Source organism: Oryx dammah, unplaced genomic scaffold (genome assembly GCF_014754425.2).
Source record: "Oryx dammah isolate SB20612 unplaced genomic scaffold, SCBI_Odam_1.1 HiC_scaffold_19, whole genome shotgun sequence".
Taxonomy (NCBI): Eukaryota; Metazoa; Chordata; class Mammalia; order Artiodactyla; family Bovidae; genus Oryx; species Oryx dammah.
Window position 1 is genome coordinate 33,130,266 of NW_024070203.1, and position 17,855 is coordinate 33,148,120.

The window sequence follows — 17,855 nt, forward strand, 5'->3', positions numbered from 1 at the left end:
TTTAGGATTTGCAGGCCACAGTTTCCATCACAGCTTCTGAACTGTGCTTCCAGAGCAAAGCAGCCACAACCAGCTTGTAAGTCAAACAGGGTGGCAGTGTTTCAGAAGGTTGATTTATGGACACTTGAAACCTGATTACATACAATTTTCACATCATAAAATATTACTTTTCCTGGTTTTTTCCCAACCATTTGAAAATGTAAACATCATTCTTAGTTTGCAGGCTACACATAACTGCTGGCCCAGTTTAACCAATGGGTCAGTTTGCTGACACGTGTCGGGACCACCCTCTTCCCAAACCAAACAGGCCCCACAAATAATGCTTCCTTCTCATTCTCTCCTGTTCCTCTCAGGTCCTCACCTTAACTTTCTGCCTCACTCCTCTTGGAGACTCCTGACCTTGGACAGTCCGGTCATCTCTTGCCAGGCTCCCACAGCTCAGCAGAGGTCCCTGCACCCAGTTCCCTCAGCAGCCCCCATGGGCATCTGGTGGAAAGCGGCATCTGGTGAAACACCTCTCCGTGAACATCTCTGCCTGGTACCCCAAAGAGCAGATTGCTGGCAACTTCCATCAAGGAGGCACCACAACAACTTCTCTGCTGTCTGCCTGCTTTCTTTGGCTTATGGCCCTTTCCTCTGTCTTCCAAGCAGCCCCATCAGGCTGAGTGCTCACTGTGCCTCCTCCTTCCACTTTTAAGGAACCCTGTGATTACACTGGGCCCATCAGAGTAATACAGGATACTCTCCCCATCTTAAAATCAGCTAATCAGCAACCTTAATTCCCCTTGGCCATACAGGATGACACTGTGACAGGGCCCAGGAATTAACACAAGAACATCTTGGGGAAGGAGGCATTACCTGTCTGCCATACCACCCAAACTCTATAGTAGAACGCTGCTCCATGGGGAAGTAAATCTGTACACTTAAGGACTGAATCCATTCCCACCTATTACTCACCCAAGATACAGGAAAAGAAACGAGATCACAGTATAATCGGCAAGAGATTTGCTCATGTTCCTTTATAGAACTTGGTATTCATTTCTCTTAAGTAAAAGGCATGATCACGTGAAGACAATCTAAAGGCCTCTGAAACAATAACAACTATACCACACACTAACTGCACAAGGACTTTAAAGGTGACCCTGAAATTCCACTTGATGTACTAACTGTAAACACTACAACAAATAAAACCATCAATGTTTTGCTTTGGTTATTCTTAAGCCATGTATCATTTTTTTCTTAGACAATGTATGCCCAACCCTGAGCAGTATCACAAAAAAACTTTAGCATTCCTAATATATTATACCATTGGGAGAAACTGTGCTCAAGCTTAAAACCACTTAGGGCAACAATCTGCTTCATTCCTGACCTTGCTTTTAGGACAGTAGGAAGCCACTACACAGATTCTGAGTGCTGACGGAAAGTGAGGAAAGCATGAGTAAGACCCCATATGTGAGAGTTGGCACCTTTTCTCAGTTGCTGGTACCTTTCAGGATATTTGCAGCAGATTCAGAACTGTCCAAACTTGAATGCAGTATGACCCAGATTGGCCTCAAGAGGGAGCACGCTTTTAAGAACACACTGCCCTGCAGGTGGTGCTTTGTGTGTTATCACTAAAAATGAATGGAAAGACGTGTGAGCAAAAAGGATATTAAGACAATTAAGAGCAGGACTTGATTTTAATAACACTCTGCACAACAGAGCGATTATGGATATAAAAGGAAGCAAGCAGACACTGAACTTTATAAATAAGCTTTGAACTAAGTGAGAAAAAGGCCCAGAATCAAACATATTTATGAAGTTCTAAATTCCTGGCCTTTACCTTAACACTGACCATGAACCTTACTATCAACTATTCTGTTTTAAGAATCAAATAAAATGTACATATTCAAATTTAGTAAGATTCATTTTCTCTACCACCACAGACAGCCAAAAGAACTAACGCCACAGACAACTGAAAGATAGTTCTTTAAGCTTCAAAGAGTAAAATAAATTGATGAAAGTCTTCCTATAGTGTGACAGTTCCACAATCTTAGAAAACATCTGATGTAAGTCAACATTTCTTGATGGTCCCAGATCATTACCAAAAACATTAGTGACAACAGTATGTTAGGAACACCTCAGGGACCAACGCAGGCAGGACACATGCTCCAGTTTAGAATTCTGTCTTTCCCTTTCCCTGTAGGAATTTCTAGTTTCTTGTTGACCAGATGACTCAAATTTGCGATTTTACACATGACCATGTGGACCTGACGTGGCTCCAGAACCACTGCTCTCCTGGCTCCTCCAAGGCTCTCTCTCCTTTCGACTCTGCCCACACAATACTGATGTGAGACTGCTCCCAGGCCTGGCCTCTCATTTAAACTACTGCTATGTGAGGTCTCATAATCTCTGAATAGTGTGTGACTCCTATTACTGTTTAGCTGCTAAGTCATGTCTGACTCTTTGGGACCCCATGGACTATAGCCCACCAGGCTCCTCTGTCCATGGAATTTCCCAGGCAAGAATACTGGAGTGGGTTCAGTTTCCTACTCCAGGGGATCTTCCCAACCCAGGGATTGAAACCATGTCTCTTGCATTGGCAGGCGGTTCTTTACCACTGAGCCACCGCGTGAGGTCCTATAATCTTTGAAAAGTAGTATGTGACTCCTAAAACATTATCTTTATCGTTAGTGCAACTGTCATTAGCTGAACAGTTACTGTATATTAAGTTTTGGCATTTTTATGTACATTATCTCAAAACTCTGTGTAACAGTATTACTTCCAAGGAAAGGGGTTACCTAACTTGCTTAGGAGACAGAAAAGGCTTTGAGTTCAAGGTCTATTCTTACATCAAGCCCTTTGTCCTTGAAGACTGCAGATCATTTCACAAGAAAGAAAAGAAGACTCAGGACAAGGAAGTAACTCTGAGTCTCAATTCCTGCATCTATAAAAATGAGACTAGTGATACTCACCAGACAAGATCCTCTTTGACAAGGCTGTTGGAAAGATTAAATAAATAGTTACAAGAAAGCGTGAAAATGTTAAAGCACCAAAATATTAGCATCTCATACCGCACAGCTCCCAGATATGGTTTCCAGGTGGCTCAGTGGTAAAGAAACTGCCTGCGATGCAGGTTCAATCCCTGGGTCAGGAATATCCCCTGAAGAAAGAAATGGCAACCCACTCCAGTATTTTTGCCTGGAGAATCCCATGGGCAGAGGAGCCTGATGAGCTACAGTCCACGGGGTTGCAAAGAGTCAGACACGACCGAGTGAGCACACACGCACTATACAGCTCACAGGAGCATGGGCCACACACCTGTGAGACTTCCTGAGGCAGCACAGGGAACGGCGTCTGTGAAAACAGGGCATTCAGGCATGTCTGTGTGCAGGTGTGGACCACATATATATAAAATGTACCAGGGAGGCACAATAAAACCAGGGGTTATTAAAATAAAGTGACAACTGAATAATTCCTTAACAAGAAGAAAGCCTGCAGAAAGCTTTTTTGCCATCAACAGTGAGGTAACTCAGCTGGTTTAGGACCATGGTGATTTCCCTTCCTTTCCTTCAGAACCAAACCAATTTCAGAAACAGATACAATATAGATATTTATATTAATTACTGTAGAAAAGCCTAAATCTTTCTTTTTCCATTTCTAATTTCTGCGGTTCAAAAAATAAAGGTTCAAAATCACTCTATTTGCAGGAAAAAAGTCAAGTCCATTAAACCATTAAAATGGTTTAGAAGTATTTAAAGTAATTCTTTCACAATGTATGTTTTTACAACATACGTTAAATCACTACAGACCACTGCCTGACTTTTTCTTAAAAGTAAAATTGTAGTAATTACTTTCATGTATTCCAAAACTTGCTCCTATATTTGAGTATCGAGATGACTGACCATGAATTTAAAAATCTACTCTAGTCATCAAGAGACTACAATGCAAACAGGGGACTAAGGAGGGTGATAAACTACACCCTCCTAAAAACTGACAAACCAATACAGAATTGTAAAGTAAAAATTAAAAATAAATTTAAAAAATAAATAAATAAATAAATAAATAAAAGAAAAAAAATTAAAAAATAAAAATAAAAACTGACAAAGAAAGGCTCACTCGTGTGGGTGTCTTTGTGTGTTTTTTTAGAGCTATGGCATTTCTAAATATTTCTAAGGCACTTAAGGTCCAGTATTTTAAAGATGGACTACAAAAATACAATGATTTGTTATCAGAGTAAGAGCTCTGAACTATTAACCCAGCAATAGAGGAGGGTACTAACACCCACTGACACAGCGGGCTCCCTCGCAACAGCTACACCGCTCAGCACTTGACCACGTGCACAAACAACCTGACAGCTAAGCCGAGGCCCTGACACAGCCCTGGTTATCTGGCAGAGCGTGCAGGTCAGAGAAAACTCAAGTGATCACAATTTCCAAGCTTCTATCACCAAGTAAATATATCTGTCTTATTGGACAGCAGGATTTATAAAGCTGGGCTCTTCTAGCTGGTGTTCTCATTAATACAGAAATCTCTGAGAATTAACTAAAGGAGACACCATCCCAATGATTGCATTTCCAATGATCTATTTCTTTTTTATCCATATCTTCTAGTCTTTCTACAGTGAATTCATATAGCTATTATATGTGGTGGGGGTCCGTAGATGAACAAAAATAAATGACCTTTTATTATCCTGTTCAGTAACGCTATTCAGTAAGCCAATGCTTACTACACCACCACAGATGAAGCACAGCCTGGGAAACCTTCCTGGACCAGTTAGGAGTAACCTGGTAGAACAGCTGTACCACTTCAGCAGCTGACACATGCTGTACACCACCACTCTGCATTCAGAGCACCCTTGGTCTGAAGGAATCAAGGAGTACTCACTGTCTACCTGGTACCCTCCATCGCTTACTTGTTAATCCATACAATTCTGACCTTCATTAGTCTTACCATTACTTGCCATTCAGTAGGATTCTGACTGACGTGTCTAAGATGCATGAATGTTATTTTTGTTTATACATAAACTCTGAAAGGACTCACACCACACTGTTAAAAAGCCATCATTATTACCCAAGCAACCCATGAGGAACAGATGTGGATGGCAGAGGTTTGCTGAAGGAAGAATTTAACTTCATTTATTTCAGTACTTTAAATCTTATCTCTGAACACACAATATTACAGTAAAAAAGTTAATGACCTCATAAAATATATTGTGTTGTTGGCCATGACATTTCCTTCCAGGCAATACCCAGATATCTTATTCCATTCCCTGAAAAGGTTGCCTATGTTAGATATACTACTATAAGCCACAGTCCCAGAGATGATTTTCCAGGTATCAAGAATCATTTCTGAGCACAGAACTTGTAAACACAGGCATAGCTGGCCTCGCCCAGAGCAGACAATTGGTCCCGGGAGCTGCTGCCATTCACCACTGCCATCCCCCCTTCTTCCCATTAGGCTGTCAACAGCTCCCAGCATCCTCACATGGTCCCCTTCTTCTCTCCATTCACTCACCCGTCATCAGCAGCCTCAAAAGGCATCCATCTGATTCTCCACCAAGAAACAGCCATTTTAACTTTCAAATTTTATTTTCCTCTAGAAAGATCTTCCAGTTTTTATTTCTCTTCCTTCAAACAGTTGCTTCAATGGATGTGTGTAACAGTAAAGAATAGGAAACAATCTAAATGTCCATCAGTAGGGAATATGGTTAAATAAATGATTACATATATATAGTCTATATATGTAGTGATATACAGCTGATCCTTTGAGGCTGCAAAAAAATTTTAAAGAATGAAGAAATTCTCTGTCTACTATTATGGAATATCAGAGATACACTGAGTGAAAAATGCAAGTGAAACTATTTGCAATATATTATTCCTCATCATAACTTGAAAGAAAAATATTTATTCAAATATACTTATAAACAAACTGCTTCTTCTATATCATTCCAGAGATAAGTGACTACCTCTCAGTAGGGAAAACAGGAGGTGGAGGAGGAGTCACTTTCAGTCTATTAACTTTTTATAACACTTATACCTTGACCCATGTGACTATATGTTTTTAAAATCAATCAATTATTATAAACTTGCTTACAACTTTTATCTTCAGGGAAGTATTTATGATTATTTTAATCCTTTATAAAGTTGAGAGCTGGAAGACTGACAAACTGATTAGCCTGAGAATCAGTAACACTTTCATTATTTAAACACTTTTTTTATAAACTTTTATAAACACTTTTATTAAACTCCAATGCTATCACTGAGATAGCCTACATTCTCAACTTCTACCAGAAAGGGTTATATTTTTATATAACAAAGCAAAAACAAATCACTTAATAAAATACTTACATTAATACAGTACTTACAGTAATGTGATACCTAAATTGTAATACAAGATACAAAGGTAATATGTTGTTGTTGTTTAGTTGCTCAATGCTGTATGGGTGTTTGTGACTCCATGGACTGTGGCCCGCCAGGCTCCTCTGTCCATGGACTTCTCCAGGCAAGAATACCAGAGTGGGTTGCCATTTCCTTCTCCAAAAGCCAATACAGAGAAATATAAATTTTTAACCTCTGCATGGTAATCATTAACCATGATAAACTCAAGGTTAGACATGTGCATGTAAAAGAACACTTATAAGTAGTTTTACAAATAAATTACTTATCACAATTACCTAGAAATGAGTCTGAAAATTCAACTCATTTGATAGCCTACAACAAGGAAATCCAGTTTTGTTACATACACAAAATTAAAAACTCCATTAAACTATTGTATCATCTACCAACTAAAATAAAGAACTACTTAAGTTACCATTAATGGGGCAGGTGACCAGAGATCATTTTCATTCACACACGTCTCCTAAGCGTCTACAACACATTTTCTGCTTTCTAACATTTTACAATCCAATTACAACTGTTAGAGTACTCAAAATTCAGAGTAGAAGGTTCTCATCAGGAGGTTAACAACTATATGAATGAGAAAATACCTCGCTAGCAGACAGGGAAGAGGAGCCCTAGGGAAATACAGCCCATCAGCTAGCCTTTCTGCACAGGGACCTCCTTGAAAAGCAGACACGGGAAAGGGAGTAAATCCTGAAAGAAAATGTATTAAGAAACCAAAAGCTTGAATAAAACAAGAAACAAATGTGAGAAGGAATGCTGGGGCCAGGTAAGGCACTTCTGAAAGGCAAAGGTGAAGAACAAGGACTATATCCCAGAGTTGATCAAGAGCCATTGGGTAGAGGTACAGAACTCTTCAAGAACACAAAACCGGTAGACAGGCTTGAGATTCAAACTCCAGGTCTTCCACCTATTAGCAACTCCTTCAGGTTCATGAAGTCCCAAATTCTTTCCCTGCAAAGTGGCACAACAGTACCTAAGACATAAAGCTCTCATGAGGACCAAATGAGACAAAGCACGCCAGCACAGTGACTGTCAGAAGAAAAGGTAAATCTGGAGCTCTGCTTAGTTCCCTGCAGGGAAAAAAATGATCAGGGCTGCATTTAGGACAGTTAACTTGATAGCAGTATGTATGATGGATGGCACAAACTTAGAGATTGTGGTTGTCTCCTGTTAACGACAGCTGAAGCAAAGGGATTAAAACTCACCGCTGTGAAAATGCAAGACAGGAAAATCAGGAACAATGTGCACTAAAATGACAAATCATTTCTAAAAAAAGTAAAGTGAGGAATCAAAGACGTCCTTTGAGTCCAGATGACTAAGAAAACGTGATGATTAATATAAACAAGTTCATGGAGAAAAAAAAATTAAATCTGCAAACAAAACACTTCAGTTCTAAATGTATTTGATTCAAGATAACAAAATGACAGCCACTTAAAAGTTTTTCAAGGAAACCAAGTTAAAGGCCAAGTCTGAAGCTTTGGAAAGAAAATGAAGCTATGTAGAACTCGGGCCTTGCAAAGAGGGAAAGAATAGTGGGAACAAGGGACCTGTGGTGGCCAAAAGGGAGAAAACAAAGCTCCCAAAGGGAGATGAGGAGGCCCTCTCAAGTTACCTGTACCTCAGTGAGGTGAGAAAACAAAAGTCACAGGGCCCAGGAGTCCGAGATGCTGGCCAGGAGGAGAACAGGGAAGACAAGGGCCTCAGGGTACTTCACAGCCCACAGTTCTCAGATGCTCACTGCACTTGAGATTACACACTCAACTGACTCATGATACTGTGGTCATTAAGGGTTTACAAGAGCCTGCAGGTTACCACATAGTGTTAATTATTCCAACTCAACCCCCAGACATACTTTTTTTCAGTATCTCTAAGCTCAGAGAACTGTAACTTTCACATTCTTATTTCCCTTGACCTCCATCCAGATAGCTGACTCCCCTCTGTCTACACTGAGGGCCAACTCTCAGATTTTTCTCCCCTCTAATTCTGTCTTCAAGATCTTGCATCTGAACTAGCTTCTCCTTAGAAATAAAGTTGTCAGGGAACAAGTCCTTTCGGCAATTCCAGAGTTGTTTTACACTTAGCTTTTAAATCCCATCTCGATTTTAAACTCTAGGTGATGTTGATGCTACTGTTACCATTCATAGGATGTAAAAGTTTATTGATTTCTGGCTACTCATGAATGCACCCCCCGCCAAGGAAAGGATTTTTTAGGCTAAACTGGAAAACTTTTTATTCCTACCCACCAGTCATAAGACTTCTCTTACTAATTTCTGAGAATATGCACACACAGTACTGGACTCCCCATCCTCCTAGGGCTGGGGGTACCAGTGTGTCCTAAAGACATCTTGCTGGCGTTGCATTGTTGTTTATATCCCACAACTATAAACCCACTTACATCCAGCATGAGTCGTCCAAGAGACAAGCGATGGCAGATTAGCCACTTAAATGTGCATCTAATTACATCCTTTAACAACTGCCAAGAATAAAAGCTCAAATATTTTCCTATACGTGGGTTTCTTCTCAAATACATATATATTACAACTATCACACTTTAACTTCAGTATTTGCCTTATTTCTTTAAACCAGTTTTCACACATGCCAGAAAACCAAAACAGATTAATAACCATAACATTATGACATAGATGCTATTAAACTGCCAGTCACGATGTAGTTTTAGCAGACCAAAATAAATATGGAAATCAATCTTTTTAGGGCCCTCTTTGTATTCTTTTCATCATATTAGTTTACAAAGAGTGTAACTTGGTTCATAAAAAATTCTAAATGAAATGAGATTAGTCTTTAAGGAACAGAATAAAAGTATCTGTAAGAGCTACAATTTACTGTGATGCCCAAATGAGCATGGCATCTAGTGGAGTAACCAAAGACTAAAGTAACACAATCCCCATCTTCCCGCTTAACGGCATCACTCCAAGGTATTCAATATTTTAATAACACACCATCAGAAACCTCATCTAAATAGATATCACTAGAGATTCACACTAACTATCCTTTAGATTATTTTTCAATGCACACAATTATATTCATGTCTCTACTCTTAAGTAACATTTCCAAGCCAAAAAGGAGAAGGAAATTCCGAGATCAGTGATTTTGTGAGGTCATTTTCACTAATGGGAGGTAGCACGGCAGAGCAAACCACATGCTCTTGGCAGCATGTGTGGAGCATGAAGCATGCCCAAGTCTAATTTAGCCACTACCAGTAAAAAGGTAACAGGGTTTTGAGCAGTTGACTTTGAGAGCCTCTGTTTAAAAATCCATAGAATGGACAGCATGCCACCTAGGCTGTGAGAAATACATGAAAGAGTACTTCTATTACCAGCCACGATAACTAAAAATGCCATGGATGTTTCTGATTCCTTCTGAACATAGTTTCCCAAATAATAAAATGCTACACAGCTGGGCCTAAGATGGCCGGCTACATATGCTGAGAATCAAGTGGTTCCATGTGAATCCCTTACTAAGTCGTCCTCCCTGGAAGGCAAGATGAACATGCTATACATTTTCAATAAGCACAGGGCAGTGATTAAATCACCAAAGCCTCCAGCGTCTGCACACAGAACTATAAAACTTAATAGCAACTTCCTAGCTTTCTATCTTACTGAATGGTAAGCAGCTAGGGTCACCCTTCCACTTAAGAGCTAACCTCCTACTGGCCTGAAACACGAACCTGTGGGCCGCTGGCCTTCTATCCTGCCTCCTCCTCATACACAGTCCAGTTTTCCTTTGAGTGACAGAATTTGCTTTCAACTAGCCCTATGGAATTTAAGTTTACTCTGAAAAGTACACTTAAAAAAAAAAAAAAAAAAAAGAAACTATTTCAGTATCCTGCTTTGTGAAGTCATCCAATCCTCCTGCAAGCTGCCATTAAGTTCTATGTAAACATATTACTCAATTTTCTAATATGTAAGTATCCTCAACTGGCCTCAGACATTCTTAAAGTTTTATTATGTTTCAAAGTATCACTTTGTAGACTTTATTGAAAGCTAAGATTATAGAAATAATAGAAATAATAACAATAACAGCAGTTAAATGTACATATATAGCTCTGTAGTTTATTGAAAGAATGAGGAATGTAAAAAAAAAAAAAGGGAAATAATCGTGATATTGTTGACCAATAAAAACTATGTGCTATGTATGATCCCATTTTGTTTTTTGTTTTTGTCTACTTGAAGTATAGTCGATTTACAATAAGTTTAATATGCAATGAAAAATCCTTAAAGGCAAAACACCACACTTTAAGACTGATTACACTCTGGGTATTAAGGGAGGAAGAGGAAATGGGTGAGAGTGAGGGGGGTGAGGGGAAGGAGACTTCTGTATGGTTAGGCTGCTAAATTTTTTTCTTCAAAGAGCATGGAATACTTTAGTAATAAAGGTAAATTAAAAACTAGGAGAAAAAACTATTGGCACAAACTGTACCTCCTCCATACCCAAATGATTCTAGTAAGTAACATAAAAAACATAGTTAGGTTCTCTAAATGTTAAAGACAGATGAAAGCATAGTATTGGAGTGGGGAATGGCCGCGGACTCGTACAATCCTCCCTCCTTGCTGCCCTGTTCCTGGGTCCCCTCCACGCGGGCGCTGGAAACCCCCTAAGGGCCAGCCCACACTTCACACGAGTAACCGCCCAACCCCAAAACCGAAAGTGGGAACAAGCTGCGCCGCTCCAGCCCCAACACCCCCTCCCCTCCGCTCCGGCCCCAGCGGGCAGGTCCGCCTCCTCCAAGACAACAACACAGTCTCGGGGGCGGGGAACTGCCCAGCGACGGGCGCGACCCCGGCCCCCGCGACCCTCCCCACTCCTTAGACCCCGGGCCCCCTCGACGCCCCTCGGCAGCCCAGCCCCGACCCCCGGCCCCCCCCAACCCTTCCGACTCCTTAGAACCCGGGGCCCCAGCCTCCCTCCACCCCCAGGTCCCCTCGACCTCTTCAGCCGCCAGGCCCCGACCCCCGGCCCCCAACGCCGGCCCCCGCGACCCTTCCGACTGCTTAGACCCCCGGCCCCCTCGACACCCCTCGCCAGCCCGGCCCCGCGCCCCGGCCCCCGCGACCCTTCTGACTCCTGAGACCCCCGGACCCCAGTCTCCCTCCACCCGCCGGCTCCCTCGACCACCTTAGCTGCTCGGACCCGACCCCCGGCCCCAGCCCCCACGACCCTTCCGATTCCTTGGACCCCCGGCCTCAGCTGCCCCTCGACCTTAGCCCCACCTCGACCTCAGCCGCCTGGCCCAGAACCCCGACACAGACCCCACATGCCCCTTCTCGACTCCCGGGCCCTGACCCACCCGACCCCCAACCTCCCTCACGCCCCTCAGCCTCCGGGCCAGCGACCACCCTCCGGGACTCACCCCTGCAGCCTCCATCTCCCCATCCGGCCCCTCGGACCGGACCCTTGGGCCCCGCCCCCGCCCTCAGTCCTCGACGGAGGCCTTACCTGTGGCGACGCGGTCGGTGGGCCCGCCGCAGCCGGTGCTAGTGAGGCGCTGGGTCTCGCTCGGCTGGCTCCTCAGCAGCCAGCGCCGCCGCCAAAACAAGTCCGCCGCAGCAGCCACCCCCGCCGCCGCCGCCGCCGCCGGGGGGAGGGGCGGGGCCGGGACGCAGGTCGGGGAAGCCCGAGCGCCGCGGCCTCGGAGCCGGCGGCGACCGGGCATGCGCGGACGGCGGCGGGCGAGAGGACGCCGATGTCAACAAGGCCCGGGGACGCTCCATCCGGCACCGCCCCTCGGGTCGCCCCGCCCCCAGGCACTAACCGCGCGAGGTCTCGAGGGTCCCGGGACGCGGCGTCAGAAAAAGGAAGCCCGCGAAAGCGGCTTCCGTGTTGCAGCTGCTCTCCAGCGCTCTCTGGTAGATCCCCGAATCGAGACCCGGGCGCTATCTGCAGCTGCTCTGCGGTTCCCGCCGCTCTGTGGGCGCCTGTACGTCAGTCAGGGTGGGCGGCGCCGCGAGCCGAGGCAAGACCGAGGGCTGCCCGGCGGAAGGGCTGTGTCCGCGGCTGCGGGCCTTACGAACGTGCGGTCCGCGGGCCGCCTCCGCTGTGGGCCTCCCGGTGAGCAGCTAGTTGGGGCGCCCGGGATGCCGCGCTGACCGTGTACGGAAGCGTTTAAGTCAGATGCTGTTGGCGGAGAACCTGCGAGAGCGCAGGCGAGCAGAGCACTTGCTGTCCCGTCTGCTATATTTGCAGCGGACTGAGCATGAATGCAGGCCTGGCGGCCGCCCTCCCGCGTCTCCTGCAGGATCGCTCCATCTGCGGCGCCCGGCCCCAGGTCCCAACTGTGACGGGCCCACGTAGCAGTCTCGGAAGTTTCGCTTTCTGCCGTACCAAGCAGGAACTTAAGCACCCGAAAATCTCCTACCATGGGCTAGATAACTAAAAATGGTCAAGTTAGGAAAACTGCTGAAACACCTGCCACAGCATTTTCTCAGATTTTTCCATTTCTTTCTGTGTTTACTTTCTGCAGTCTATTATAGGAATTTCTGAGTAATTGACCTCTTTTTTCTCTTCCGCAATTGCTTGAAAGCTGACCACAGGTCATTTATAACAAGACTGCTAGTAAGTACGGATTATCAAACAGGACCCAGTGCTGTTCTTGTGGGTGAGGTGTTCGACAGCAGATCAGGGGACAGCTCAGGGTCTTCCTAGGGTTCTCCACCTTCAAACCATGTCTGAGTAGGCCTTCCAGTTAGCACTTTTCGTGAATGATTTCCTTCTGGTGAGTGTGCGTTCCTACTGGTGTGTGATCCCCAAAGTCTGCGCTCAGGCCCACTTCGTTCTCTGCTGCTCTCCAGCGCCCAGTGCAGGGTCTCCTGCAAGACTGGTACTCTGCGTTTGTTGAATGGCTAATAGGATTTTAAACTATTCCATCATCTGGAATTACTTAGAAATTTATTTGGACTTTACTAATCTAGATTCCCACAAGACCGTTTATTCCTAGAGTTCTTGGCTTGTAGTTGCAGCAGGTCTGGCCCTGGAAACAGGAAAGTAACCCTTGCTCCCTTGCCTTCATAAATTAATTCTTCACACCAGGTTGCTTCAGTTTTAACTTTAAGCACAAAATAACCAGAGTGAATACACTGCGAATACAGAACCCTGGGTAGCCAGGAGCCTTGTGATATCCAAAAATCTCTAATTTGCACACATCAGGCCCGTTTACTGCGGGGGAAAAAAGCACCACATGAGCATTGTGAGTTAAGTTTTATTCAGGGAAATGAGAGCTATAGCCCAGGAGACAGACAGCATTTCGGGTAGCACTTGAAGAACTATTCCAGGGGTAGGGGTGAAGGTTTGTGTTGCATATAATTTTAGTGATACATATGCATTTTGGCAGACTTGCTGCTAATCACAAGAAGCAGATGTCATCAATGATGCGTTTAGTACTTTTCTAGCTATGGGGAGATACAGGAATAGGGCTCATAAAATCTTCTGAAAATATCTGATTGAAGACCAGTTCTACGGGTTCTTCCCAGAGCACAGGTTTCCTCATTCCTGATCTCCACCCTGAACTCCTTTCAGGGGATGTTGAAGGTCAGCAGCTGCAAGGGCTCATGATTTAATCATTGTAGAGGCAGATAGATGGCAAGTGCCAATTTGTACTTGGCAAAGCATTCAACAAATGCTTATTAAACGAAATCAAATTCAGAATACAAACTACTGTAACCATCCTAGAAGTTCACATTTCCCAAAGTCATGACAAGAGTTGTTGCCTGTTTTCTTCAACCTAGGGATTGGAGGTCTTTGTGGGTTGCCCAGATTAACCTTAAATCATCTAGTCATTTGCAAACACTTCTGTTGCATAACGGGCCTTGGTTATGATTTATAATGAGTGCCAAGTCTGGTCTGAGGCCTGGAAGAATTTCCTTCTATCTTTCATTTGACCTGCAATATCTGGGGAAAATCCAGAACTAAATCCTACTAAATATGGAAATGTTTTGTTCTGCAATTTTATTTCCTTGTACTATTTTCAGTACAGTTACAAGTCCATCGCCTTCTCCCCGCCCCCCCCAAAAAAACAATAAAAATAAATACTTCCTCTCTAATAAAAGAGAATTAGTTTCACTGTACTTATTTTTCTCTGAAAAACAAGGGCAACACAGTGGCATTTCCATTACTGATTTTAAGAAACATGAATTTAGTTTGTTGGAAAGATGGCAATATTTTCTAGAGTAGAACTAAATTTAAATGTGAAGAAAGCATCTAACCCTACATTCCTGAGAAATGATATCTATATAATTTACAAATTGAGGAACTATAACACAGCCTCAGAGCTGACAGGTAAAAGGGCAACTCTGAACTTGGTGACAATCTTTACAGCCATCAACACTACAAGGCATCTCCTTAGTGTTGTGTCCCACCATAGTCACTAAAGACTGCTTAACTCCACATCCTAAGAAACATCATGGTCAAAATTAAGGATTTCTGTATGACAATCTATCTAGGTGGCTATCCTCTAGTAGAAAAGTGAAATAGACTTTATGTAAATTAGTGGTTCTCAAAATGTGGTCTGGGCCCAGAGACATCAAATCTTAAGGGCACTTCCCAGAAGTGCAAATTCAAGGGGCCCCACCCTAAGCTAACAAGTCCTCTGGGCGATTCTGGTCAATGCTGAAAGCTTGAAAATACACTTTTTCAGTACTTTTTCCTCCCTATGTTACATATAATTCATACATATGAAACTGGGTGGAAATAGACTTGCTTTGGTGAAAACTCTCCATTCCTGGTATTCCCAATGTTTGTAAATCACATGGCTAAGGAAATTGTACCTACTGTTCATGGACCTTCTCAAGGGTTTCTTCATGAGGCTTTCTCAGTCGTTTGACCCATGATCTGATGTTTTGTTGATCTTGTTCACATTCAAAGATACTATTCGTGACTGGGGGTGTGAAGGGACTGAGGGTGTGAAGGGAAAGACTTCTCCCACAATCCTTTCCAAATGGGAAAGTCACCCAGAATCATGCACCACTGCTGCTTCTGGGGGCCTCAACCTTTAGTGACTGTTCTTTATTTTTTATTTTTCCCTCTGAACTATCCACCTAGAATGCCAAGCTGATCTTCAGACTCCATTAGTTTCCTAGCATTTCAAAGCTAGTCTGTATTTTCTGAAACTTCGTACTGTGTTGTTGTTTTTTTTAAATTATGACAAAGCTTGTGTAAAGTTACTTTATGATGAGAGGGTTTAAAAAAACAGTAAGGAACAGTAAGGAATTTAATTCTTTTGAGACCAAACAACAAATGTAAAAACATATACCTTACTCTGTCCACCCACCTGCCTCCACTGAAGTATTTATAGCAAAATACTTAAAAAGCAGAAAAGTTGGTTTTAGCTTCTCAAATTAAGTAACCATTGAAATCAAAGTAATAAAGGAATTGTATGTGCAATTAAAAAGAAAATACTCTCCCAAAGTCACTTCCAAAATTTCTGCTCTATTTAATATTGAGAATGAAACCTGTTGGTGAAGACTATCCAAATAAAAATGAATTTTAGTTAGAAATTTAATCTCTTATATTAAGCCATAACATGTGTCTGTGTTACATTGCTTTTCTATGTAGATGCCTATCATTCTATCTGACAATACATAAAAATGCCAAAGACATTTAAATGATTGTTTTAGACCTCCTTGCTCACATTTTCAGGAATTTACTTGAAAATAACTTATCTGATAATGGACTACTGATTCCTACATCAACACTTTTTCTCTTTTCCATTGGTTTGGAAGTCTTTATACTCAAAGAAAGCTTGACCACCTAAATTGAGAAGTCTTAGGATTACTTATCTTGTTGTATATGCCTTCCACTCCAGTTGTATACTATGTAATATTAAGTTGGCCAGTGATGTGTAGTATCCATTTGTTACTAATAAGTCGATGGATTCAGTGAAAATAAGAATAAGAAAAAAAGGACAAGTGCCAGCCAAGTTAAGGAGCAAATTTCATTTCTAAAAGCACTTGAGAGATTGCTGTACTTATGCTCATATGTTTTTATGTTGTGGATCTAAGATGTTGATGAATAAAATAGTTTATTACCATATACACTGAAATAGCTGAAATAACTGTTTTGAAGTGATGACATAAATTGCTTTATCTTAAACAATTGATAATTATTTAATGACTGTATAGTTATCTTAGCCTCCTTTTTCACTTTCCTTGGAACCTGTCTTCCCTCCACATATCAGATTTTGCCCCCTCTAGTAATTTAAAGTACAGAAGTTAGAATCATTTCCTTATGACAAATAGTTACATTTTATCTTAGTTTCAAAATTTGCAAAACAGGCTGCTTTCTGGAACTCAAGTATCATTATGTGGTTAAGAAGTTTAGGGAAGAAATTGCCATAATAAGCTAACTTTATATCGTAGGTTTATATATTTTAAGTTACTAACATAATATAGTGAAGATATTTTTGTTGACAAAAATAACATTTTAGATACTCGATTTCCTTGAAAACTTTCAGCTCTCTTTCCTCTCCTTTCTCCAAGGAGACAAGTTTTCACCATCTTTTCTACTGTGGGCAGTCAGGCACTAATAAATAGAAACAGGAAGTTGTTCCATTTTTAGACCTCACTAAACATTAAGAGAAGAGAAATCTAACCCTCATCCTTTTTTCATTAAACTTTTTATTTTGCACTGAAGTATAGCCAATTAGGGCTTCCCTGGTGGCTCAGACAGTAATCTCCCTGGCTAAGACTTCATGCTTCCAGTGCAGGGGGCACTGGGTCAATCCCTGGTCAGGAAACTAAGATCCCACAAGCTGTACAGCCAAGAAAAGTTAAAAACAACATCAGCCAAAAGCCCCATAATAACATTTAAAAAAAAAAGGCCAAAATTAAGAGAATTTTATATTGCAAAGGTAATGAGAATGGTTATTTTAGAACAAAGGGTAACAGAGTAACACTGAAATATTAATGGGTTGTTCATAGTATGCTTCTGAAGAGCAGAGATTATCTCATCTGAACGTAGGGTACAAAGGGGTTAGGGGACTAAGTCTGGCAGGTAAACTGCAGCTGGATTTGGTGTCATTAGATTCTCACAGCAACAAAGAGCCAAGTTCATTTTATTTATGTGCCCTTGACCCCAGAGCCTTCCATCAGAGCTAAAAGGTCTACTGTGTGTCACTGTTGCTGTGAGAGTTTGTTATCCATCTGAGAGTTCGCCTCAGTGAGTCACAGTATAAACAGACTGTGTGTGTGTGTGTGTGTGTGTGTGTGTGTGAGAGAGAGCCTTGGCATCTGAATTCTGAAAAGGATAAATTCCCTGGTCAATAAGCCTGTCTTTATTGACCAAAACTGAACCATAGCAATGAGTAGTCTAGGCACTGAAGTGGTAACTAGTATTTATAGATTCTTCCTGCTCTAAATAGGTTGATAATCTTGAACACAGTAATTAGGAGGAATTGACTAGAACCAACTGGCCTTCGAACAGAGTGTTTTTAAAAATCTCATTAAATGGAATAGTTTGCTAAAA

At 42.3% G+C, this 17,855-nt stretch overlaps 2 protein-coding genes across 16 annotated transcripts in view; one reads left to right on the plus strand and one right to left on the minus strand.

Moving 5' to 3' along the window:
* The window catches only part of PCMTD1 (protein-L-isoaspartate (D-aspartate) O-methyltransferase domain containing 1), a 48,107-nt gene extending 35,533 nt beyond the window's left edge, over window positions 1-12,574 (minus strand). For 2 of the 15 annotated variants that reach the window (XM_040261204.1, XM_040261206.1), the window contains exons 1-2: window positions 5,497-6,420; window positions 1,487-1,613 (exon numbers count right to left, since the gene is read on the minus strand). The gene's annotated coding sequence lies outside the window, so the exon portion shown is untranslated. Of the gene's footprint in view, window positions 1-1,466; window positions 1,614-2,954; window positions 2,979-5,496; window positions 6,424-11,751; window positions 11,770-11,837 lie in introns of those variants that run through there. The other 13 variants (XM_040261201.1, XM_040261197.1, XM_040261191.1 and 10 more) reach the window with 12 other exon arrangements.
* LOC120878800 (vegetative cell wall protein gp1-like) lies at window positions 9,885-11,521 on the plus strand. Its single transcript, XM_040261681.1, has 2 exons — window positions 9,885-10,006; window positions 11,050-11,521. Exons 1-2 carry the CDS (start codon window positions 9,885-9,887, stop codon window positions 11,519-11,521), a joined length of 594 nt encoding a protein of 197 aa, XP_040117615.1.
* Window positions 12,575-17,855: the final 5,281 nt, after the last annotated feature.